At 44.8% G+C, this 22,278-nt stretch overlaps 1 protein-coding gene across 3 annotated transcripts in view; it reads right to left on the reverse strand.

The window, feature by feature from the left end:
• The window catches only part of EDC3 (enhancer of mRNA decapping 3), a 71,665-nt gene that overhangs the window by 6,441 nt on the left and 42,946 nt on the right, over positions 1-22,278 (reverse strand). For all 3 annotated transcript variants that reach the window (XM_054450239.2, XM_063652766.1, XM_054450240.2), the window contains exons 4-5: positions 19,063-19,398; positions 3,461-3,614 (exon numbers count right to left, since the gene is read on the reverse strand). In XM_054450239.2, the coding sequence (XP_054306214.1) occupies positions 3,461-3,614; positions 19,063-19,398 (490 nt within the window). The remainder of the gene's footprint in view (positions 1-3,460; positions 3,615-19,062; positions 19,399-22,278) is intronic.

A 22,278-nucleotide genomic window follows, 5' to 3' on the forward strand; every position in this document is an offset into this window, starting at 1 on the left:
GCCTGGCTGGACTGTGTACCAGCAGTATCATGTGAGCGAGTCCCTCAGCTCTCTGAGCCATAGTGTGCTCATCCAAAAACACAGGGCTATCATTTAGCTTTGAGGTGAAGTTATGAGGACCACATTAAATTATGTTGTGAAAGCGCTGTGGAACACTGCATGGCACCTGACATACATTAAACTTCAAGATTACTAACCACGGGTCTGATTTCTCAACATCAGCAACTGCTACAAAGGACAGGGGATGGACCTTTGGATAGTTCAGACACTAAGAGAAAAGACTGGCACAAGGACAGCCAGCCCCAAGAAGCTGGCTAGAGAGGAGTGTGACTTGGTAAGGACATTCAGCTCCTGCCCCAAAACTAATGTTTCTGGGAAGCCACTTAATGGTCTCAAAGTGCCCCCAACAGCGGCTCTGAGAGGAGGTGCAGGAGACACCAGACACACAGGCCTCATGCTCTTTCAGAAGGCACCTCACACTACCCCCTCCTGTAGGCATTTCCCTGGCTCTTCCCTGGCACAGGAGAGCCCAAGGATCTAACAGCTAGGAAGCAGGCCTAAATCAAAGAACAAGGAAAAACTAACACTCCAACCCCCAACTCGAATAGGATGAGGGAGGTGGAAATCTTACATCTGGCTTGGACTAAGCCTGCTTGAATTAAGGTCACTTCAGAATCAGGAGATGCCTTCCATCCAAACACATTATCAGGCCCAGAGAATGAAAACAGGCTGGAGTGAGGAGCTACAGGATTTATCTGCAATATCAGTTTTCTGGCAAGGACTCCCAAACACCATGGCTGGAAGCACAAGCCAAGGACCAGGTTCCATTTCGCAAACAGGGAAGGGGCCCTGTGGAAAGCAACATCCTATCATGTGAGGCTTTGGATCTGTGAGTGCTGCTCAGGGAAAGGAGGCTTTCCTTGCCCCAATGAACCCAGATCTGCCCTGCTCTTTGGAAGCCACCTCCCCACTCCAGACACCACTCTCCCACAAGGTTGCCCACATCCTCCTCTTTACCGACAAATCCAATAGGCACTTGTCAACTCTAATTTTGATTGATCTCTCAGCAGTACCATTGCCGGCCGTTCCTTTTTCCTTCAAAGACTATTTCCTTGGTTCTTACACGCTACCCTCTTGGTTTCTTACCTCTCTTGCCTTCTTCTTCATCCTCCTAACTGTGCCTTACATGCCGATGTTCCCCAGAATCCCACCCTAGGCCCTTTCTTTTCACACCTTCTCCTTACATGATCTCATCTACTCTTACACCATCTACAAGCTGACAACTCCTAAATCTCTAGCATCAGCTAAGACCCTTTTCTGAACTTCAGATCCTTTTTTTTTTTTTGAGATGGAGTCTTGCTCTTGTTGCCCAGGCTGGAGTGCCGTGGCGTGATCTCAGCTCACTGCAACCTCCTCCTCCCAGGTTCAAGCAGTTCTCCTGCCTCAGCCTCCTGAGTAGCTGGGACTACAGGCACCTGCCACCACGCCTGGCTAATTTTTATATTTTTAGTAGAGACAGGGTTTCACCATGTTGGCCAGGCTGGTTTTGAACTCCTGACCTCAGGTGATCTGCCCGCCTTGGCCTCCCGAAGTATAGGGATTGCAGGTGTGAGTCACCGCGCCTGGCCTAAATTTCAGATCCCTATAGCTAAGAGACTATTTGGATATCTCACAGGTATTCCAAACTCAACACATCCAAAACAAGACCCACCATCTCTCCCAAACCTGCTCTTCTTCCCATGTTTCCTATCACAGTGAATGTTACCACCATCCAATCAGATGTCCAGGCTAGAAAACTTGAAGTTCACTGATTTCTGACATTATACTTTCCATTACCTCTAAAATCCATTCAATTACCTTGCCCTGCTGAATTTACCTTAAAAACAACAACAACAACAACAACAAAACCCATCTGTCCACTTCTCTTTCTTTTTTTAAGAGACAAAAATAAAAAAAAAGAGAGAGACAAAGTCTCACTATGTTGCCCAGGCTGGCCTCGAACTCCTGGGCTCAAGCAATCCTCCCACCGCAGCCTCTGGAGTAACCGGGATTATAGGCATGCGTCACCAAACCTGATTTGTCGACTTTTCTGATCCCTGCTTCCCTAGTTGGGCCACCATCACTTGGGCCCTGGCTCAGTTTTCTAAGTTTTGCAGTTTTCTACCTGATCTCACTGCCTTCAGTCTTGCCTCCATTGAATCTACTGTCCTCATTGTAGCTAAAAATCATCTTTTTAAAACATAAGACTAACCATGTCATAGCTCTACTGAAATCTCTTCAGCAGCTCCCTACCACTCAGCTGTACTGAGGCCCTACTTTCCAGTCACACAGTGACTTACGGATTGCCAACAACCATGTGCCATGGTCTCTCGATTCTCTCTGCCCTTGGCACATGCTACTCCCTGTACTTAGAATACCTTCTTCTTGGCCAGGTGCGATGGCTCACACCTGTAATCCCAGCACTTTGGGAGGCAGAGGCACGCAGATTACCTGAGGCCAAGAGTTTGGGACCAGCCTGGACAACATGGCAAAACCCTGTCTCTACCAAAAACACAAAAAATTAGCTGTGCATGGTGGCACATGCCTGCAGTCTCAGCTACTTCATGAGGCTGAGGTGGGAGAATCGCTCAAGCTCGGGAGGTGGAAGTTGCAGTGAGCTGAGATTGTGCCACTGTGCTCCAGTCTGGGTGACAGAGTGAGAACCTGTCTCAAAAAAAAAAAAGAATGCCGCCTTCTTTCTTGCTTGCCCCTGTTAATCACCCCTTGTTCGTCAGGGCTCAGCTTGGATGCCACTGCTCCAGAAGGGTGACTGGTTTCTCCAGCCTGGGGCAATAATATGGCTTACTGGAGAATTTTGTTTCTTCTACCACAGCACTATACTTTCTAGAGACCTCACTGGGCTACTAGAGGAAAGGCACAGTATTTTATTCTTCGTGTCCCCGGTGTCTAGCAGAAGGTCTGGCACCTGGTATCAGTCTGTCTACAAATAAAATAAGGCACTGCCCTTGATATATGAGCATAAGGGGCAGGTGGGAAGGTGCCAAACTCTAGCTCCCCTACTCAGTTGTCAGTGTGGTTCTGGAAGCTCTCAGGTATGGAGACTGATTTGCATCCCAGCCACGTAAAGTAAATGATAAGTGCCAAAGGCCAGGTCTCTGAAGGTTCCTAGAAGGAAGGCTTCTGATGGTTAGCAGGAGTCTCAGGCCAGATGGCTGCTATCAGGAAAGAGAGGGTCAAAAGGCAGGTTGCCAGAAGAATAATGAGGACATCTAGGAGATGGGTCTGAGGAGGGGCAAAGAAACCTCACAGCATCCAGGAAAGTGACTTCAGAGAGATACTCCCATCAGATGAGCAGAAACTGCCTAATGAACTCGTGTGTGTGTAAGGGAGGCACTGTGGTGGTGGCCAGGCAGAGCATCCTTACTCCACATTGAGTCCCTGCCAGTTTACAGGCATTTACCTGTTGGGTCCTCCGAGGAGGGTCAGTGCCATCTGACTGGCACACACACCTGTCATCTCCAGTCTCCGCTCCAGGGTCAGCCCATGCTTCTCAGCCACGGACAACAGCTTTTTATGCAGCTCATAGGAAATACTTGGGACAACCAGGCCAGAGTCTGCAGTTCAAAAGGAGAAGAGAAAGGGAAAGTGACTACAGAAACCAAGTCCAAACGGGGTATACTTTATCCAAGATTCTGCAAATGCCAACATTTTACCATGGACCACCCCGGCCCATCCTCTTCATCATCCAGGACTAAGGCACGCTCTGCACTTCTGCAGAGCTCAAGTAGTGACTGGTGAACCAAGTAACAACTTGTTCCAGGTCACCACAGAGTGGAGACAAACTTAAGCTCCCTTAGCAGTTTAGCTTTAGACCACGAAGGCCAAATCTACCAGGATATATTTAGTGCTATCAAGACCGGCACACAGCCTATAATAGCAACCTATCAGGCACATGGGAAGAGAACATGATTTTCCCAAAGTGGGGGAAATGCCATCTTAGGCAGCGGGGTTTCCTCACAAGCAGGCCCCTTGTCCTTCCTGAGAAGTGGAACAGACACAGACACTAGCTAACCCTAATGGCCCTCTGGTCCCTGCTGTTCTCCTCAACTGTAGGGCAGGAGGACTTGTTCCATCTGCTTCCCTCTTCCTCTTCCTTCTCTCTTCTATTTACCCCTTCCTTTTTGATTAAGAAACTCAGCTAGCAAAGTTGTTTTCTCAAATAATTTATCATTTTCTCCCCATCTGAGTTGGGTGTAACCCAATACTCACGAAACAGGGAAGGAGTACAAGTTAAGTAAGCTATGGCTGGCTTTAAAAAAGGGTAACTTTTATAAAAGTTGGGGAGAATTAGTCACTAAAAGTATACTGCGGAAAATACTTGGTTTTTCAAGGCTCAAAGCCAACATCTACAGCAGCTGGTGTATGTGAAGAAGTCTATAGTATTATTATATGCACCAGTGTCAACATACCAGGAAAGAAACAGCAAACCCAAAAATTTGAATCTGCAATGGACAGCTCTTACCTTGACAACCAAGGTATTGCGCCCTCCAAGAAGCCAATGCCATCTTACAAATGCCAAAGCCACTGGGCTGACCAGCAGACCCTTTCCCAAAGAGCCCCACTTGGCTTCACCGGCCAGTGGATCAACCAATGCAGATTCCAATCAGCAAGCCACTGTGGGACTGCATGTCACTCGCTTTGTCCAGCTAGATCAGGTACATTTTTAGATCCTGTGTCCTCAATTATACTGGACTGTCAACTGCCTGAGGTAAGGAAATTAATCTTTTACTTCTTCAGCCTTCGCCTTCTCAACTTGTTCCAGATACACTTACCAACGGAGTTGAGTTCTTATCAGGTACTCAGACACATAAATGATGCAAACCTAGTGCCATTTCTGGTCTGGCCTAACTCTAATGTAGAAGAGTTAGGGAATAAAAGTTAATAAAAGTTTTCAGTACATTTATCTCATTCCACTGTTCCAGAGCCCTGTCTAGAAAAATCTGTTTTCTTCACTGGTCCTGTCAGGAGAAATCTCTTGAGGTTCTATCAGGTCCAGTCCTACCTGCATATTCTTAAAACCACAGAGAATGAGGCTATAGCTTCATGTTTTAACAACAGGAAACCAAGCACAAAGACTGAACCTATAGGACCCAGGTCTGTATCCTCTCAGGGAAGGCAGAGTAACAATGTCATATAATGATGATGATAAAAAATGTCTAATATATCAAATAAACACTATCCTGTTGGCTAACTGAGCCCCTCTACCTGCCCAAGTCCTATTCCTGGGCTGGGGAGAGGCAACAAACAGTGCCATTAGGAGCACTGAGTCTCTCCTCCCACCTCTTTCTGAAATGTCAGTCATTGGTATCTCAGGTGCCAGTGCTGGAGGCCGCAGCCTGACCTTGCATGTCAACAGCTGATTAAAACAGCCATTTTTATGGCCTGCTTCAGACACGCACATATTATCAGAACTAATTAGGCTGAACAATTTTCAAAAGTCCTAATCCACTAACAACTCAAACCTGTCAGACAAGTCACGCACCTGACTGCTTCAAACACCCTCTTTACCTGCAGAGTCACGCAAGGCAGAGCTTTCACTCATCTATGCATTTCTTCACCTATTTATCAGAACTCTTTCTGTTAGATTTGAAATGGGTCAGGGCAGTGAGTCTTGGGCCTGCTACTCCACAAATCAAGCATTCTTTCTAGGTCTGGCTCTTGTGCTACGTGTACAGGCAGGCAGCCCCTCCCCTGCCCCCTCATTCTGAGGGCTCTCTGGGAGCAGGCAGAAGCATTTTCTGCTAGCTGTGCCCTCATAGTCCTTAAGAGTACAAAACTTAATGGTACAGGAGAGGAGACATCACCCCCCCACCGGCTGGCTAGACACTGCTGCTGGAAGCTGTGAGTCTCTTACCATCTCCTCATTGATCTTTGTTGGGGGAAGGGGCACTGTTGGTGAATCAGCATATTTTTGCAGCCTAGAGAAAGACAAAGCCATGAGCCTTTCTGCTCAGAGTCTGGCAGTTATGGGGTCTAGAACTCTACTCTGACTGTTCCTCTGAAAGGAACGTACAAACACCACAAAATGTTCCTTTTAAACATTTATACACATAAGTCCAACGAGTTGGACTGGCTTATCAGAAACAGACCAAGGGAATAAAATAAATTCCAAAGGAAAGGAACCAAGAACATAGCGTGTAAATTGCAAACAACAACACTGCTACTGCCAAAGCCTGAACACGGGCCAAGTCTAATTATGTTTGAGTTGGAAGGTAGATCTTTATTGTTCGGGAATCAAGGCAGTAAAATCAGTTGGTAGGGTTTCTTTGAGCATTAATATGTATTTTACAGCTGCTGGTGAAACAAGAAAGGGAGAGATAATTATAACCAGATCGTGACAAGCAGAGAACTTCTTAGGATCTGATTGACCTTAGGGTATCAAGGAAGACAACAAGTACACTCAGTACAGGCCAGGAAAGAAAACTCCTCCTTGCACACCTGATTTCCACTGCATGAGGCTGGGGCTGTCTCTTCGGACCATGGGACGCAGTGGTCCAGCAGTGCACATGCTGGCTGCAGTCTGCCCCTTGTCAGGTCATCACTTTGGCACTGTTCATTCCAGCACACAGCATTTCAGGCCTTTCCCTCCCTTATGGACACATATGCGCATCCCCACTCCCCCCCACACAGACACCCTTCAGTAGTACCATGTCCAAGGTTCCTCTCTCCTTCAGACCTGCCCAGTCTTTCTGTTGTGTAACAAGGCTCCCACAACAAAGTGTTATCTCAGATCTAACTCAATCCTCTCACTGATTGGCCCTTTAATTGGAAAGGCTGCATGTGTCCCAAGTCTTATCAATAAGGAGCACAGCTCATTTACAGGCATGGGATTTCTCCAGGACTATGACTTCTGATTCTCTTCTGTGGCAGTCAACAAAACTGAATGCTGATGTCACACTGGTTCCTTTAGGGATATAAATCCACTGGTAAATTTATACCCCCTGACCGGCAATGTACAGACAGTCCCTGGAGATCTACACTAAAGCCACCACAAACTGGTAGTAATGCAATTTAGTGTCAAGTGTTCTCTGAAGGAAGGATTTGTTATAAGAAACGTAACTACACATTCACGATACCTTTATTATAACCCACAAGACCTGCTGTGATCTAGCCCGTCTACTTCACTACCTTTACCTGGTACCCAACATGTACTCCAGACCCCTTGGCCACCTTCTGGTTCCTAAATTCTCCAAGTTCCTTCTGGCCTCAAGAGACAGTTCCCTTCACATGTTTTCTCCATCCCAACACTTTATTCTCTCTTCTGGGGCTCTATTCTCTCTTCCAACGCTAACCCTACACAGCGGGCTCCTCATCTGTCAGGTGTCAGCACGCTGCTTACTTCCCTTCATTGCATTCAATATATCTGACTCCACTCTTAAGTGGTAGTTGAACAATGAGAACACATGGACACAGGGAGGGGAACATCACACACCGGGGCCTGTCAGGGGGTGGGGGAGGGATAGCATTAGGAGAAATACCTAATGTAGATGACGGGTTGATGGGTGCAGCAAACCACCATGGCACGTGTGTATACCTATGTAACAAACCTGCACATTCTGCATGCACATGTATTTCAGAACTTAAAGTGTGTGTGCGTGTGTGTGTGTATATATATATACATATAAATAAATCTGACTCCCCACCTCTTCCCTTCCCCACTTACAACTAGACCAGCCCCATGTCCACAGTGGACCTCATTCCTTCATACTAAAGCTCCACTGGAACAAGCTTTGAACTTTAAGAGGCAAAGAACTGCTCAACAAGAAACTTACTAATTATGAAGGGAAAAATTATCTTTACAAGGAAGAAATCTGGTGGTCAACACCTTACCAAGTGGTCAAACAGCCCCAGTGATGGGACAACGGGATACAATGTACTCCCTGATGTGACACCTTAAGAAAGACACAGCCCTACCAAAATCCTAGAAAACATGTTTAACATGAATCAGATCAAAAGGAAACAAACAATACATCAAAACTAAGACATTCTGCAAATCAATTGGCCTAGATTCTTCACTAATATCAGTATCACAAAGGACAACAAAAGTTGTAGGAACTGTTCTAGTTTAAAGGAAACAGAAGAGATATGACAGCTGAATGTACTGTGCAATGGATGATTAAAAATACAGCTATAAAGGATATTACTGGGATAATTGGGAAGTTTTGCATACGGAGTATATTAGATAATATTTCTGTAATAATTTAAATTTTGCTGAGAGCAATCTTGTAGTGTGGTTGTGGAGAGCAATATATATCACACTGAATTTATTTATTTATTTATTTATTTTTGGATGCTCACAGAATTTTTATTGATTTTTTGCCAAATATATTCAGCCATGATTTGACAGAGTCGCATCTTACTCTGCTCTTTCCCCAAGAAGTGTCCTTAAATCCGGTAAGTGAACAGCTGGTAAACCATTTCTCGCCTTCGTGTTAATTATTTTTATTAAACTGAAGCCTCTTTTTGGCTTTGGCAGCATGTATTTCTGAACTTGTCAATGACACGAGCAACTTCTTTGCTGAATCACACTGAATTTATATGCTGTGGAAGTATTTAGGGATGAAATCTGATGATGAGTACAACTAAATCTCAAATGGTTCAGAAATATATGTGTGTGCTCGTATGTATTTATTTTATATAAAACAAATATGTCACAATATTAACTGGTGAATCTAAATGAAGGGTATATGGTTGTTCATTATACTATTCTAGCAATTTTTCTGTAAGTTTGAAATTTTTTTCAATAAAAAAAGTTGGGAGGGGTGGTGGTGCCAGGCAGGTGGCTCATGCCCGGCCAAAGAGCAATCCCAGCACTTTGGGAAGCCAAGGTTGGGCAGATCACTTGAGCTCAGGAGTTCAAGACCATCCTGGGCAACACGGTGAAACCCTATCTCTACTAAAAATACAAAAAAATAAAAAATTAAAATTAGCTGTGGGTGGCAGCGCACATCTGTGGTCCCAGCTACTAGGGAGGCTGAGGTTGGGGGAGCCCAGGAGGCAGAGGCTGCAGTGAGTTGAGATCATGCCACTGTACTCTATCTAGCCTGGGCGATAGAGTGGGACCTGTCTCAAGAAAGAGCTGGGAAGGAAAAAGGGAAACAAAGTTAAGTGCTTCCAAATACGATTTAAAAATGTTTATAGAGTAATAGTACATCAAGCAAGTCAGCGGTGAAGTGGGGAACAGCCGGGGAGATAGAGAAAATAAAACGAGCAGAAATACAGAGACCGTCCCCAGTCTTTTGTTGTTGTTGTTGTTGTTGTTGTTTTGTTTTTGTTTTGAGACAGAGTTTCACTCTTGTTATCCAGGCTGGAGTGCAATGGTATGATCTCGGCTCACTGCAACCTCCGCCTCCCGGGTCCAAGTGATTCTCCTGCCTCAGCCTCCCCAGTAGCTGGAATTACAGACGTGCACCACCACGCCCAGCTAATTTTTGTATTATTAGTAGAGACAGGATTTCACCATATTGGCCAGGCTGGTCTTGAACTCCTGATTCCAGGTGATCCACCCGCTTTGGCATCCCAAAGTGCTAGGATTACAGGAGTGAGCCACTGCGTCCAGCCCCCCAGTCTTATAATCTAACTAGAAACAAAAAAATACATAGGTGCAAACTTCAGAAAATAACACAACAGACTTAAACTATGTTATCCTGAGCAGGAGTGCAAAGTATCAATTTCAAATCAGGAGCTACAGGTAGGAGATGTCAGGTCTCAGTTTGAACTATGCCTTGAAAGACAGGCAGGACTGTAGTCACAATGAATAGAAGAGGGACTCCAGGTAGGAGTGGAGAACCATGAACTTCTCAGAGGCCAGAATGCATGTGACATGTGCAGATGAAAATGTCCCTGCCTGAAGCCCAGAGGCCTGAAGCCCAGAGGCTGGTATGAAGGCTCAGTGTAGAGCAGTGGGCAGCGCCAAGCTCAGAAGGTTTTAAAAACTGAGCTGTTTTATGCAGGATAAAGTTGACAGGAGTAGAAAGTAAGAACAGAAAGACCAAGGAGAATTTATTTCAAGGGACATAGGGAACCTATAGGGTAGCATAAGGAACTAAAAGGTCATGAAAATTTCAAATGAAATTTTGAAGGAAGGAGAGACTCTGGGGCCAGAATGAATACTAGTGAGGATAAAGAAAAATCTGTTGCCAAGGCTGCTACAGAACACAGTGTCTGCATATTAAATTAGAAAAAATGACCTCCCTAGTCCGTTCCAGACCTTTTTTTTTTTTTTTTTTTTTTTTTTTTTTTTTTAAGACAAGAGTCTCGTTCTGTCGCCCAGGCTGGAGTGCAGTGGTGCGATCTTGGCTTACTGCAAACTCCACCTCCTGGGTTCAAGTGATTCTCCTGCCTCAGCCTCCCAAGTAGCTGGGACTACAGGCATGTGCCACCACGGATAGCTAATTTTTATATTTTTAGTAGACAGGGTTTCACCATGTTGGTCAGGCTGGTCTCAAACTCCTGACCTCAAGTGATCCATCTGCCTCGGCCTGATTGCTGAATTTCAAGAGAATGGTATATACATAGAAATCAAACTCCTTTCTCACTCTGTCTAGGCACCTGTGGCTCTGGAATGGCAAGAGGGCACATATTAGCAAAGCAGTCACATTAGCAGGGACCAGTGCATTTCTGGAATGACCAATGGGCAGTTTCATAAAAACTCAGGTGTCAGGCTGTAATGCACTAGGCTCCAGATCCTCTAGCCCTTGGTTTGAGCTTAAACTCTTAGAAAACATGTAAGAAGCACAATGGTTCATTACTGGGGTAGGAGTCCAGCCAAGACAACCTATCTTAATAGTACTGCTCTAAAACCTCATGAGATCACCAATGATCACAACCAAGCCCTTCAGGCCTATGACAACTATCCACCCAATTATCCAGGCCCAGGAACTCTGAAGGATTCCAAGGTAAAGAAAGGGACTGATACATTCTTCCACACCTGGCACTGAAGGATCTGCTAGAGCCTGAGGTTCCCCAACTCAACCAAGTCACTGTCAGGGAAGTCTGCCTGCTGGAGACACAAATTTAGAAACTAGGCTCATTAGCTGTGTTCAGTGAAAAGTTGTGACACTTCATAGAGGAGCACAGGTTTATCCAGTGCAGGTGTTCTGTCCAGAACACCACCCAGAATTTATTTCCTCATGTCTCCCAGAATGACATCCTTGTGGCACCTGATCTAATCCATACACATACAGTTGGGGAATGAAGTTGGGGAGGGGGTTATGGGGAGACAAGGCAGGACCCTGCATGGGTTGGGTCTATAGGTGAGAAGGCAATGAGATGCTGACCAGCTCCATGGTGGTAGACACTTGATTCTCTCAATGGGAAGAATTCTCTGTAGAGAATGCTCTACAACAGCTGCCAAAGGAGACCTCACTACCTCCAGGTAAAATTCTTCAGTGACACTTCTAAACTCCAAGATTTATTTCTTCCTGAATTCCTTTTGAACACACATGCCCAGGAAAAAAATCAAAACAGATTTCTTGACTACCTATTTTTGAGGAGATAAAAACACTGCTGATCTTGAAAGCCTTAGACTACTTCTAGAGGGACTCTTGGTGACAAGAAGCAGAGGAAGGCAGCTACGGCTCAGAGGCAGGAATGGAATGCCAGCTGTGAAAGAGACAACTGCTAGCCTGGAATTTTCTGAAAGCCAAACTTGTCCTAAGAGCTAGATACATCCCCACCAAGGCTCAATGACCTAGCTGGCCAGCGTGAGAAGAGTAGAGTCACAAAGCAGCAGGAACAAATCATTTGTGGCTTCACCAGCTGCCTCCCTTCCTAGCAGAAACCAGAACTGCCTTTTCCAAAAGAAATGAGTATTGGTAAGAGGTGCTGGAGCTCAGACCAGAGCACCTCACTCAAGCTTAACTGGATCCTTTTTAAGAAAATAAATAGGAACTCTAGTTCAGGTCATCCTCACACACTTGCTGTTCCCTAAATCCCAGCACACAGTGTGGAAGTGGATCATCCTTCAGGCAAAGCTGCAGAGATGCCTGCACCAAGAGCACCCTACTGCCTCCCATCTAGGCTTTTACATACTTGAGGACAGAAGAGGGCTGCACAGTAGAAAACAGATGGCGGAGGTTAAAGAAGTCTACCCGAAAGGAAAGGCTCATGAATAGAGAATTTATTACAACAGAGGGAAGGAAGAATTCTAGTCATTTTTTTAAAAAGTTGAGATAGGATCTTGCTATGTTGCCCAGGCTGGTCTCGAATTCCTGGCCTCAAGCAATCCCCAACCTGTGCCTCCCGAGTAGCTGGGACCACAGGCACATACCATCACACCCTGGCTAATTTTTTATTTATTTATTTATTTTTCTTTTGAGACAGAGTCTCACTCTGTCACCCAGGCTGGAGCACAGTGGCGCGATCTCGGCTCACTGCAAGCTCTGCCTCCCAGGTTCACGCCATTCTCCTGCCTCAGCCTCCCAAGTAGCTGGGACTACAGGCAACCGCCACCACGCCTGGCTAATTTTTTTGTATTTTTAGTAGAGACGGGGTTTCACCGTGTTAGCACCCTGGCTAATTTTTTATTTTTATTTTTTGTAGAGATGGGGTCTCATTATGTTGCTTTGGCCAGGCTCAAGTGAGCCAGCCTCCTGCCTCAGCCTCCCAAAGTGTTGGGATTACAGGTATGAGCCACTGCAGCCAACTACACTTCTGTTATTAGTATATTTACATATTTGGTTCGGTTATACTCAGAGGCCCCTAAGGTGATGAACTATGACTTACCCAGAGTATTTAAAACAGTGTCTGGCACATAGTAGGTATTCTATAAATGCTGATGCTTTGAAATAATCTTACTGAGGTGGCCTTTGCAAATTCACATTTGAAGTCAAATATTTACTGAATAATAATTACAAATTGGGTATTGTGCTAGCTACTTTTCCACATAATCTCATTTAATCCACAGTATTAGCCCACTTTATAGATAAGGAAACCAGCTTAGTAGCCTCTCTTTGGCTATATAACTTTTTACTCCTCATTAAAGCTCTTAATAACCAATAACTCTCACATCTCCCTATCCCTCATTGTAGCAACTCTTGCCTTTGCTTTCTCTGGGCTCACGCACAAAGCATTGCAGGAGGGAAAAAAAAAAGTGGGGGGGTCACAAAACCATGTAGGCTTGGCCCATTATAAATTCGTGCAATCTAATGATAACTTGACTTGCTGCCATTCTTCCTGCCTTACAGGTTCAATACCTCCAAATCCTCCCGTTCACTCAACCCTATTTTCAATCATCATAGCCTATCAAATTGCCCTCTGTTGCTTCCCTCATATCTTTGTGTTCCTTTCCACTCAATGGTCCAAATCCCTAGTATGTAAATTACATCATGAGCATGACTGGTCCTGCTCTGGTTTCTTCTCTCCCCTCTCATTCCACCTGGAATCCTACCAGAAGACCAGTCTTCCTAAAAGAGATTTGGATCATGTCATTTTCCTATCCAAAAGCCTTCAGTTGTTCCCTATCACTACAGGACAAGGATAGCACTGGCACACAAGGTCCTCTGTGCTCTGGTCCAAAGCTGTATTTTAGTTCCTTCTACTCCCCAGCACAAACTCTCTGCCCTGGCCAAGCCAGCTAATGACCAGTCTCCCACACAGCCCTTTACTCATACTATTCACCTGCACCTGCCTAGCCTACCCATGAATATCTTCCTCTTTCTCTCTGCCTGGTGAAATCCTGCCCATGTTTCAAGGCTTCCATCATGAAGCCTTCCTTGATGCAGCCTACAGGACCTCTCCTGCCTCTCAACACCTAGTGCACTTAATGTCCACACTTTCACTGGACTCTGGGCATATATGGAATCTTTCCATCTCCTATTACATTTTCATAACTTAAAGGCAAGGACTATCTTAGAGTCAGTTACACATAATAAACATAATAAACACAGTGTTTTGACTGACTCAAACTGTCTTAAAATATTTCCTTTAGAATATCATGAGTGTTAGGCCAGGCACAGTGGCTCATGCCTGTAATCCCAGCACTTTGGAAGGCCAAGGTGGGCAGATCACCTGAGATCAGGAATTCGAGACCAGCCTGGCCAATATGGTGAAGTCCCATCTCTACTAAAAATACAAAAATTTGCCAGGTGTGGTGGTGGGCACCTGTAATCCCAGCTACACGGGAGGCTAAGGCAGGACAATCACTTGGACTTAGGAGGTGGAGGTTGCAGTGAGCTGATACTGCACCACTGCACTCCAGCCTGGGTGCCAGAGTGAGACTCTGTCTCAAAAAATAATAATAAATTTTTATTTATTTATTATCAAAAATAATAATAATATTATCAAAAAATAATAATAAAATTAAAAAAAGAACCTTATGAGTGCTGAATAAAGATTCTTCTCTGAAGCCTTACCACTTTACTAAGCAGTATTCTTTGGGGAGTTCTTACCACTGAACATAGAGTGCTCACACACATCTAGTGTTTTACATTTAAACTTAACACATGCACGTAGAATCAGTCTTCAAAGAATTTCAAATTACAAGTCTGGATCCAGAAAGACCCTGGCCAATCCAGAGTGTGATCACTGGACACCATTATTTAGCAGGGCAGGCCCAAGCTAGAGAAATGTCTGATGATCCGTGACTGCTGGAGACAGAAACCCTGCCAGAGAACCTGAAAGGACTTTCCAGAGAGAAAAAATTGGGGTTAAACAAAGAGCTAAATTTAGTTGCTTCCTGAATGTGTTTTCCCTATTAATAGACCTAAAACAACACTGTTCCCCAACACAACACACACAGCTGGCAGAGTACTGCCAAGAGGAGTATGAGTAATTAGTGAATAATAGCTTATGTACTGTTGGTTGACACCACTTAGCATGAAGTCAATATATAGGGCACCAGTAGCAAGCTGTCAGAATCCTAAACCCCAAGCCATCACCAAATGGGTAATAAACATGTTGTTCTTTTGCTACCGTGGTGACTAGTACAAAAGTACTTGGTATTCTAGGACATGAATGCCACAAGGCCAGACTGCGGGAGCTCTCCAAGTTACTTCTGTAAACTGCTGGTCCATTCCTGAGAGAGTGCAGTACTAAAGAAAAGACTACAGAGATGTCCCTCAACTTACAATGAGTGTTATCCCAATAAACCCATCGTAAATTGAAAATATCTAAGTTGAAAATGCATTTAATACACCTAACCTACCAAACAAACATCATAGTTCAGCCTAGCCTACCTTAAACCTGCTCAGAACACTTATAGTAGCCTACAGTTGGGCAAAATCATCTGGCAAAACAGTACACTGTAGAATACTGGTTGTTCACTCTCATGACTGCATGGCTGACTGCTGTGACTCCTGCTGCTGCCCAGCATTAATTAGAGAATATCATACCTGTATATCACTAGCTCAGGAAAAGATCTAAATTCATAATTTGAACTACAGTTTCTACTGACTAAGTATTGCTTTCACATCATCCTAGAGTCAAAAAATGATAAGTCTAACCATTGTAAGTTGGGGGATCATCTGTAGTCTATTTGCCATTAAACTGCCCTTCTCTTATTTTTCGTCATTTTTTTTTTTTTTTTTTTTTTTTTAAGACAGAGTCTTGCTCTGTCGCCCAAGCTGGAGTGCAGTGGCGCGCTCTCCGCTCACTGCAAGCTCCGCCTCCCGGGTTCACGCCATTCTCCCGCCTCAGCCTCCCGAGTAGCTGGGACTACACCACGCCCTGCTCATTTTTTGTATTTTTAGTAGAGACAGGGTTTCACCATGTTAGCCAGGATGGTCTCCATCTCCTGACCTCGTGATCTGCCCGCCTCAGCCTCCCAAAGTGCTGGGATTACAGGCGTGAGCCACCGCGCCCGGCCTTTTCCTCATTTTTATTCACATTTAGAAGAGAAAAGGAGACGTGATGGGTAAGGTTTTTGTGGGTTTTTTCTGAGACAGGGTCTGGCTCTGTCACCCAGGCTGGAGTACAGTGGCATGACTTTGGCTCGTTGCAGCCGCAACCTCATGGGCTCAGACGCTCCTACTTCAGCCTCCTGAGTAGCTGGGACTACAGGCACATGCCACCGTGCCCAGCTAATGTTTTCTATTTTTTGTAGAGACAGGGTCTCACTTTGTTGCCCAGGCTGGTCTTGAACTCCTGAGTTCAAGCAATCCTCCCACCTTGGCCTCCCAAAGTGCTGGGATTACAGGCATGAGTCACTGCACCTGGCCAATGGAAAACGCTTTACCAGCTGGGTGTGGTGGCTGACGCCTGTAATCCCAGCACTTTGGGAGGCCAAAGCAGGCAGATCACTTGAGGCCAGGAGTTTGAGACCAGCCTGGCCAACACGGTGAAACCTCGTCTCTACTAAAAATACAAAAATTAGCCAGGCATGGTGGCAGGTGCCTGTAATCCCAGCTACTAAGGAGCCTGAGGCAGGAGAATCGCTTGAACCTGGGAGGTGGAGGTTGCGGTGCGCTGAGAGCTGAGATCACGCCACTGCACTCCAGCCTGGATGACAGAACAAGACTCTCTCCAAAAAAAAAGCCTTTACCTCTCTGGGCCTCATGTCCTCATCTGTAAAATGAAAAAATTATACTAGGTGATCAACTAACCTAACACTAACATGTTATGGTCTTAGACTGTTTCCCTATATATTCTAGTTTGTCTTTTTTGATCCAAACATTTGGATAGCAGATCCAATGGAGAAAGTGTCCCCAGCTCTGTGCTGACTGACTGCCCCTCAGTGAAAACCTGCTTGAGGATTGTGCCTTGGAACTGGAACACAGAGAAAACCCCCCTGTAGAAGAAGTTGCTCAGTAAGATAACTGTCTGCTTGCTCTATTTCTAGCACAGACGCTGCTTGGCAAAAGGGCTTCCTTTCCACTCCTTGTCACTGTTAAGAACAAAGAGAAAAACCAGATGGCATGAAGCTGCTGGGCTTCTTTCCCCCTCATTGTCATGAACCAGTGGAGTGCAATTGGTCACTACATACCACAAGACGCCACACCCAAGTTTCTGGCTAAGGACCAGCACATGTGGTTTGTAGTATGTTTATTGATAGGAAAATAGTTTTATATAAGAGAACTTTTTACTTCAGTCATTAAAAACAAAAGAAGTGTGAAGATCAAGTTGGGGAGCCAGAGTGTGTAGCAGAAAAAAATTTCTACCTCTGCTTTTGTCCATGTTAGTAAATATTTTCTCAGGCTCTGTTAGTTCTGAGAATCCTCCCTGATTCTCACTGTTATTCTCACTCTTAGCCACTTCACTCCAGGGTAGATCATAACCTTCCCAAGTTAAAAAAAATCCTGCAGTGTAGGGCTGGGCGCGGTGGTTCACGCCTGTAATCCCAGCACTTTGGAGGCCAAAGCGGGTGGATCACGAGGTCAGGAGTTCAAGACCAGCCTGGCCAACATAGTGAAACCCCGTCTCTACTAAAAATACAAAAAAATTAGCCGGGCATGGTGGTGTGTACCTGTAGTCCCAGCTACTGAGAAGGCTGAGGCAGGAGAATCGCTTGAACCCAGGAGGTGGAGGTTGCAGTGAGCAGAGATCGCGCCATTGCACTCCAGCTTGGGCAACAGAGTGAGACTTCGTCTCTCAAAAAACAAACAAACAAACAAAAAACTGCAGTGTAAATAGTTCCAGGGAAATCACATGCTGCATAATCCAACAGCCTCAGCAGCAGCACTTGGACTACAGATATAGAGAGCTAGCAGCAGGAGCAGCTTCTTTTACAAAGAGGGCAGTAAAAAAGGAAGCAGTCAGAGGTGGATAGTTGGCTGATCTGGAGGAGTACCAGACTTAACAGATGATAACTGCCTTTGAAAGGCTTAAAACCTAGCAATTTAAATTAAACCCGATTCTGAGCTAGCCTGGTTGCCTTTACACAGGTGTTAAAAACCAAAGGACTTTGGCAAGTTACACTGTCACTGTCACTTAAGGAAACCACCTTAGTAAACAGGCATGCCTACCAGAATCTGCCAGCAAAAGACTGATACAATTCAGCAGCTTGTTTTTTTTTTTAGCAGTCTTTCTTAGCCTGACAGTTGGCCTATTTTTTTTCACATGGAAAGCACATGCAAGCTACTATACTCAGCAAAACCAAATACAACAGAGTCCTACTATTATCTATAAAAAAAGCCATGTCTGACTTTCCTCCAAATGCAATTAGCTGCATCCACAGTTCTCCTTATAGCAGCTACCAGCATTCAAGATATATATTCCTTATATTCCAAACTTCAAACCAAAATAAAAATATTATACTCAATTCCTTCTCTACTTACTAAAATGATTATGACTTCCCCTTTAGCTCTTAGGATCATTCAATAACAATGGTTTTCAAACCATATTCCAAGAAGCCCAGTTAGTAATGTGGTTTGGGAGGAAGGGATGGGACAGGGATGTGATGAACTACCTCTCTCACAGCTGCTTTAATCTGTTTTATATGCCATAGGTTTGAAGAAAAGGTTCTAATGCTAAAAAAAGAAACAATAATCACTGAGGTAATACAACTAGATTATCATCTACAATGACCTACATAAGGCACTACACTGTTACATGAAATTAGCCAACTTTCAATGTCCTGGGCTAACAGGAGATAAGAACAGCATAGTAAAGAAATGTAATTTATTAAAACTCTATTTTTAGCCAATGATTCCAATCATCCATCTTCAACTGTTTTTTTGCAACAACAAATAATTAGTAAAATAGAGTTGAAGTCTGGTGAAATGTATGGGCAGTAATAGAGAAGCCAAAGTGAAAATAGATCTGAATATCTGAATCTACATAGCAGGCCCTTTGCCTTTAGTTGTTACTCACAACATATAAATAAGTAGCAGGCCATATCCTGCCAGATACAGGATATACACAGACATCAAGAGAAATTACCCCTCCACCATGGCAGAATGCTGTTATTGGCTGCAATCCCCAAAAGACAATAATACTGGGCCAGCCACCAAGCCACTTAAATTAATTCCTAGTGTGAGATTCTGACTCAGAAGCCGGGTCTTTCTGTTTCAAGCATAATAGAAAGGCAACAGCAACCAGCAGGATGTGGGACCTGGTGCCACTCACCCGTGCAGAACTCCTTGCTCACGTTGTGGGGCACTGTGATCCGTCGGTAGACAATGGGCTCGGACTCCAAGATGTTCTCATCATGGCGGTACCGAGTAGGCCTTTCATTTGGGATGCCCCGGGAACGGGTACCACTTCTCCTTTCATAGGTATCAATCTCCTCAAACACAGCTGCCTTGTCAAAAAGAGCCAGGTTCCCTTCAAAATCAAAATCTGTGTCTGGGATCTCCTCAATATCATCCCCGAAGCACTCATCATCTTTATTCTTCATCTGGCCATTCTTTAAACCACTTTTCTTTGGAGTTGCCTGATTTGGGTGCCTGCTACTAGATGACCCTGGAGAAAAAATAGGGACTAAAGTCAGTGTATCCACAGAAAGTGCTCAGTGAAAGTGGAAAATACATTAGTCATTTGTGGAGAGTGTTACAGGAACCAATGTGAAAATGGTAAAGGCAGGTATTGCAAAATCATATTAAGTAGCACAAACAACAAATCTCATGTGCAATAATAGGTTTCAAACATCACCCAATCTGGGCACAGTGGCTCACGCCTATAATCCCACATTGGGAGGCTGAGGCAGGAGGATCACTTGTGCCTAAGAGTTCAAGGTTGCAGTGAGCCATGATCACGACACTGCACCCCAGCCTGGGCAACAGAGCAGAGCAAGACTGTCTCAAAACACACACACACACACACACACACACTAACAACAACAACAAATATTACCCAAGTAACTTGTTAATGAATATGAAATAAGCAATACTCCTGGAAATCTTAACCAGTTATCCCCTTCATAAGGAAACTGGTAATGACAAAAGCTTTTCTGAGAACTTACTATTAGCAAACAAGAGGAAGAGTAAGAATATAGCATGGTGGTTTTGATATAATGACAGAGGCAGGAGGCAGAGAAATTCTAGAGGCAGGTCCCTGGCGAAGCCCCACCTTTGAAGCTGAAAAGCCTGAGATTGTGGCCAAAAGTGAGAACTTATATCCCTGTTTTCCCGCTAGAATGTTGTCTTTTCTTAAACCACCCATGGCTCTGCCCCCACCCTATCCTGTGCCTATAAAGACCCCAGACTCAGCCAGCAGAGATGAGAAACAGCTGGATGTTGGAGACTAGCGCTGGATGTCAGAGAGAAGCGGCTTGACTTCAGAGGTATAGCTTGACTGTGTAACTGTGGAGAAGAATCCGGCTGGAGACAGCCAGACTTAAGGGGAAAATTACCTACCCACCACTGACTGTCCCCTTTTCAGCTCCCCTTCCCACATAAATAAAAATAAAATCACCCACATTTACCATCCTTTAATTCATTCATGTGACCTCATTTTTCCTGGACACTGGACAAAAGCTCAGAAGCCATGAGTGCAGATACAAAAGGCTGTCACACTGGTCCTTTGCCCTCACTGGCAGAGGGTAGCTGCAGGCCCACTGAGCTGTTAACACTTAAGCCATCTGTGGATGGCAGAGCTAAAAGAGCACCATAATACGTCCTCTGGGGCTTCAGGAGTTGCAGACACCCCACTTAGATGCTGCCACATGGCCTGCACAGAGTTCGCTCCTGCTGGTGCCCAGAAGTGCTCGTTCTGGCTCCTGCACTTGCTCACATATGCATTCCCTCCCACAATGGGTAGAACACAGCGGGTCTGAGTGGAGTTTGATCCCATTGGCACTGAAACAGCCAGTTCCAGTGCTTGTGCACTCCAGTTCCTGCCTTATTCACTCACACACTCCCTTCTGCAAGGAGTTGAGAGCAGTGAGCGGAGTAAACGAGGCACCCCTGTCATGAGTCCTGCGAATAGGTCAGGGAAGGGAAATATCCTGCTTCAGTTTGAGTCTGAGTGTCTGGCAGTTGTTTAAGAGAGAAATACCCCCAGAGTAAAAGAACGCCTGGTCTTATAGCCTGAAGCTTGCAGGAAAATACTATTCAGCTAGTCCTTAATTCTATGCTTACCCAGCAAGCAATCTTCTGATTTTTAATTTGGTTTTAGGCTAGATCCCAGCAGCAGGGAATCCCTGGTTTGTTCAAGATACTCTACATTCTGAGCCAGGTATACACCTACCACTACAGATTGCTATTCTGACTTACAAACCTTTCTTTAGACCTTTCGGTTAACATGATCTCTTTTCTCAGAATTTTATCTCTTCTGGGTAAGCAGTTTCTGAAACATCAAATAATGACAGGGTCCCTACTGAACTGATCCTGTAGAGGCCACACTAATGCACATCCACAACAGAGTAGCCAGCCACACCCTGTCTCTGACACCTTATTTGGCTACTACACATCAGTCAACAACTACTCTAGCAGCCAAGGCAGAAGGTCTCACAGAATTCTCCAAACCATCCAACCCCAGAGAATCAAGCTCTGGTCTCCATCTGACTACCCTGAAAAGGTGGATCAGGTGACTGGTATGCCAGACTGAACCTCTATCACAGTCTAAATAAATGGAATGTACTTCCTTCTGAAAGACTGGGCTCTTCAATTACTGAAAACACTCAAGTCAAGGTTAGAATGATCCCAAGCAAAGCCCCTCACATATACTAAACCAACTATGCTGCCCTAACTCTTCTCACTGCAACCTCCTTCAACCCAAAGGACCAAGAGTTTGGAGAGCTAGGATCTAGTTCTCTCACCAAAATATTATATAATCTTATACCATCATCTAACTTCTCAGGGTCTTAACTTCCTGTATATAGAATGCTCACTGTGGTTATCTCCAGTAGAGTTTCTAGCATTAACAAATTAATATCAGCAAGATCAATTACAATAATTATTCTGAAAGGTATACACTATGCAAATATAATTTATGCCCAAGTAGTCCTAATGCCATGTACTGGTGTGGAAAAAGTGGTGATGGCAGTGAAGATGCAATTTAGGTCCCAAAAAAAAAAAAACAAAAAAAAAACAAGGCCAGGCGCAGGGGCTCATGCCTGTAATCCCAGCACTTTGGGCAGGCAGATCACGAGGTCAGGAGATCGAGACCATCCTGGCTAACACGGTGAAACCTTGTCTCTACTAAAAATACAAAAAATTAGCCGGGCATGGTGGCATGCGCCTGTAGTCCCAGCTACTCAGGAGGCTGAGGCAGGAGAATTGCCTGAACCCAGGAGACGGAAGTTGCAGTGCGCCGAGATGCGCCACTGCACTCCAGCCTGGGTGACAGAGTGAGACTCTGTCTCTAAAAAACAAAACAAAACACCAAGGCTGACCAAAATTA

This window comes from Pongo pygmaeus, chromosome 16 (assembly GCF_028885625.2).
Source record: "Pongo pygmaeus isolate AG05252 chromosome 16, NHGRI_mPonPyg2-v2.0_pri, whole genome shotgun sequence".
Taxonomy (NCBI): Eukaryota; Metazoa; Chordata; class Mammalia; order Primates; family Hominidae; genus Pongo; species Pongo pygmaeus.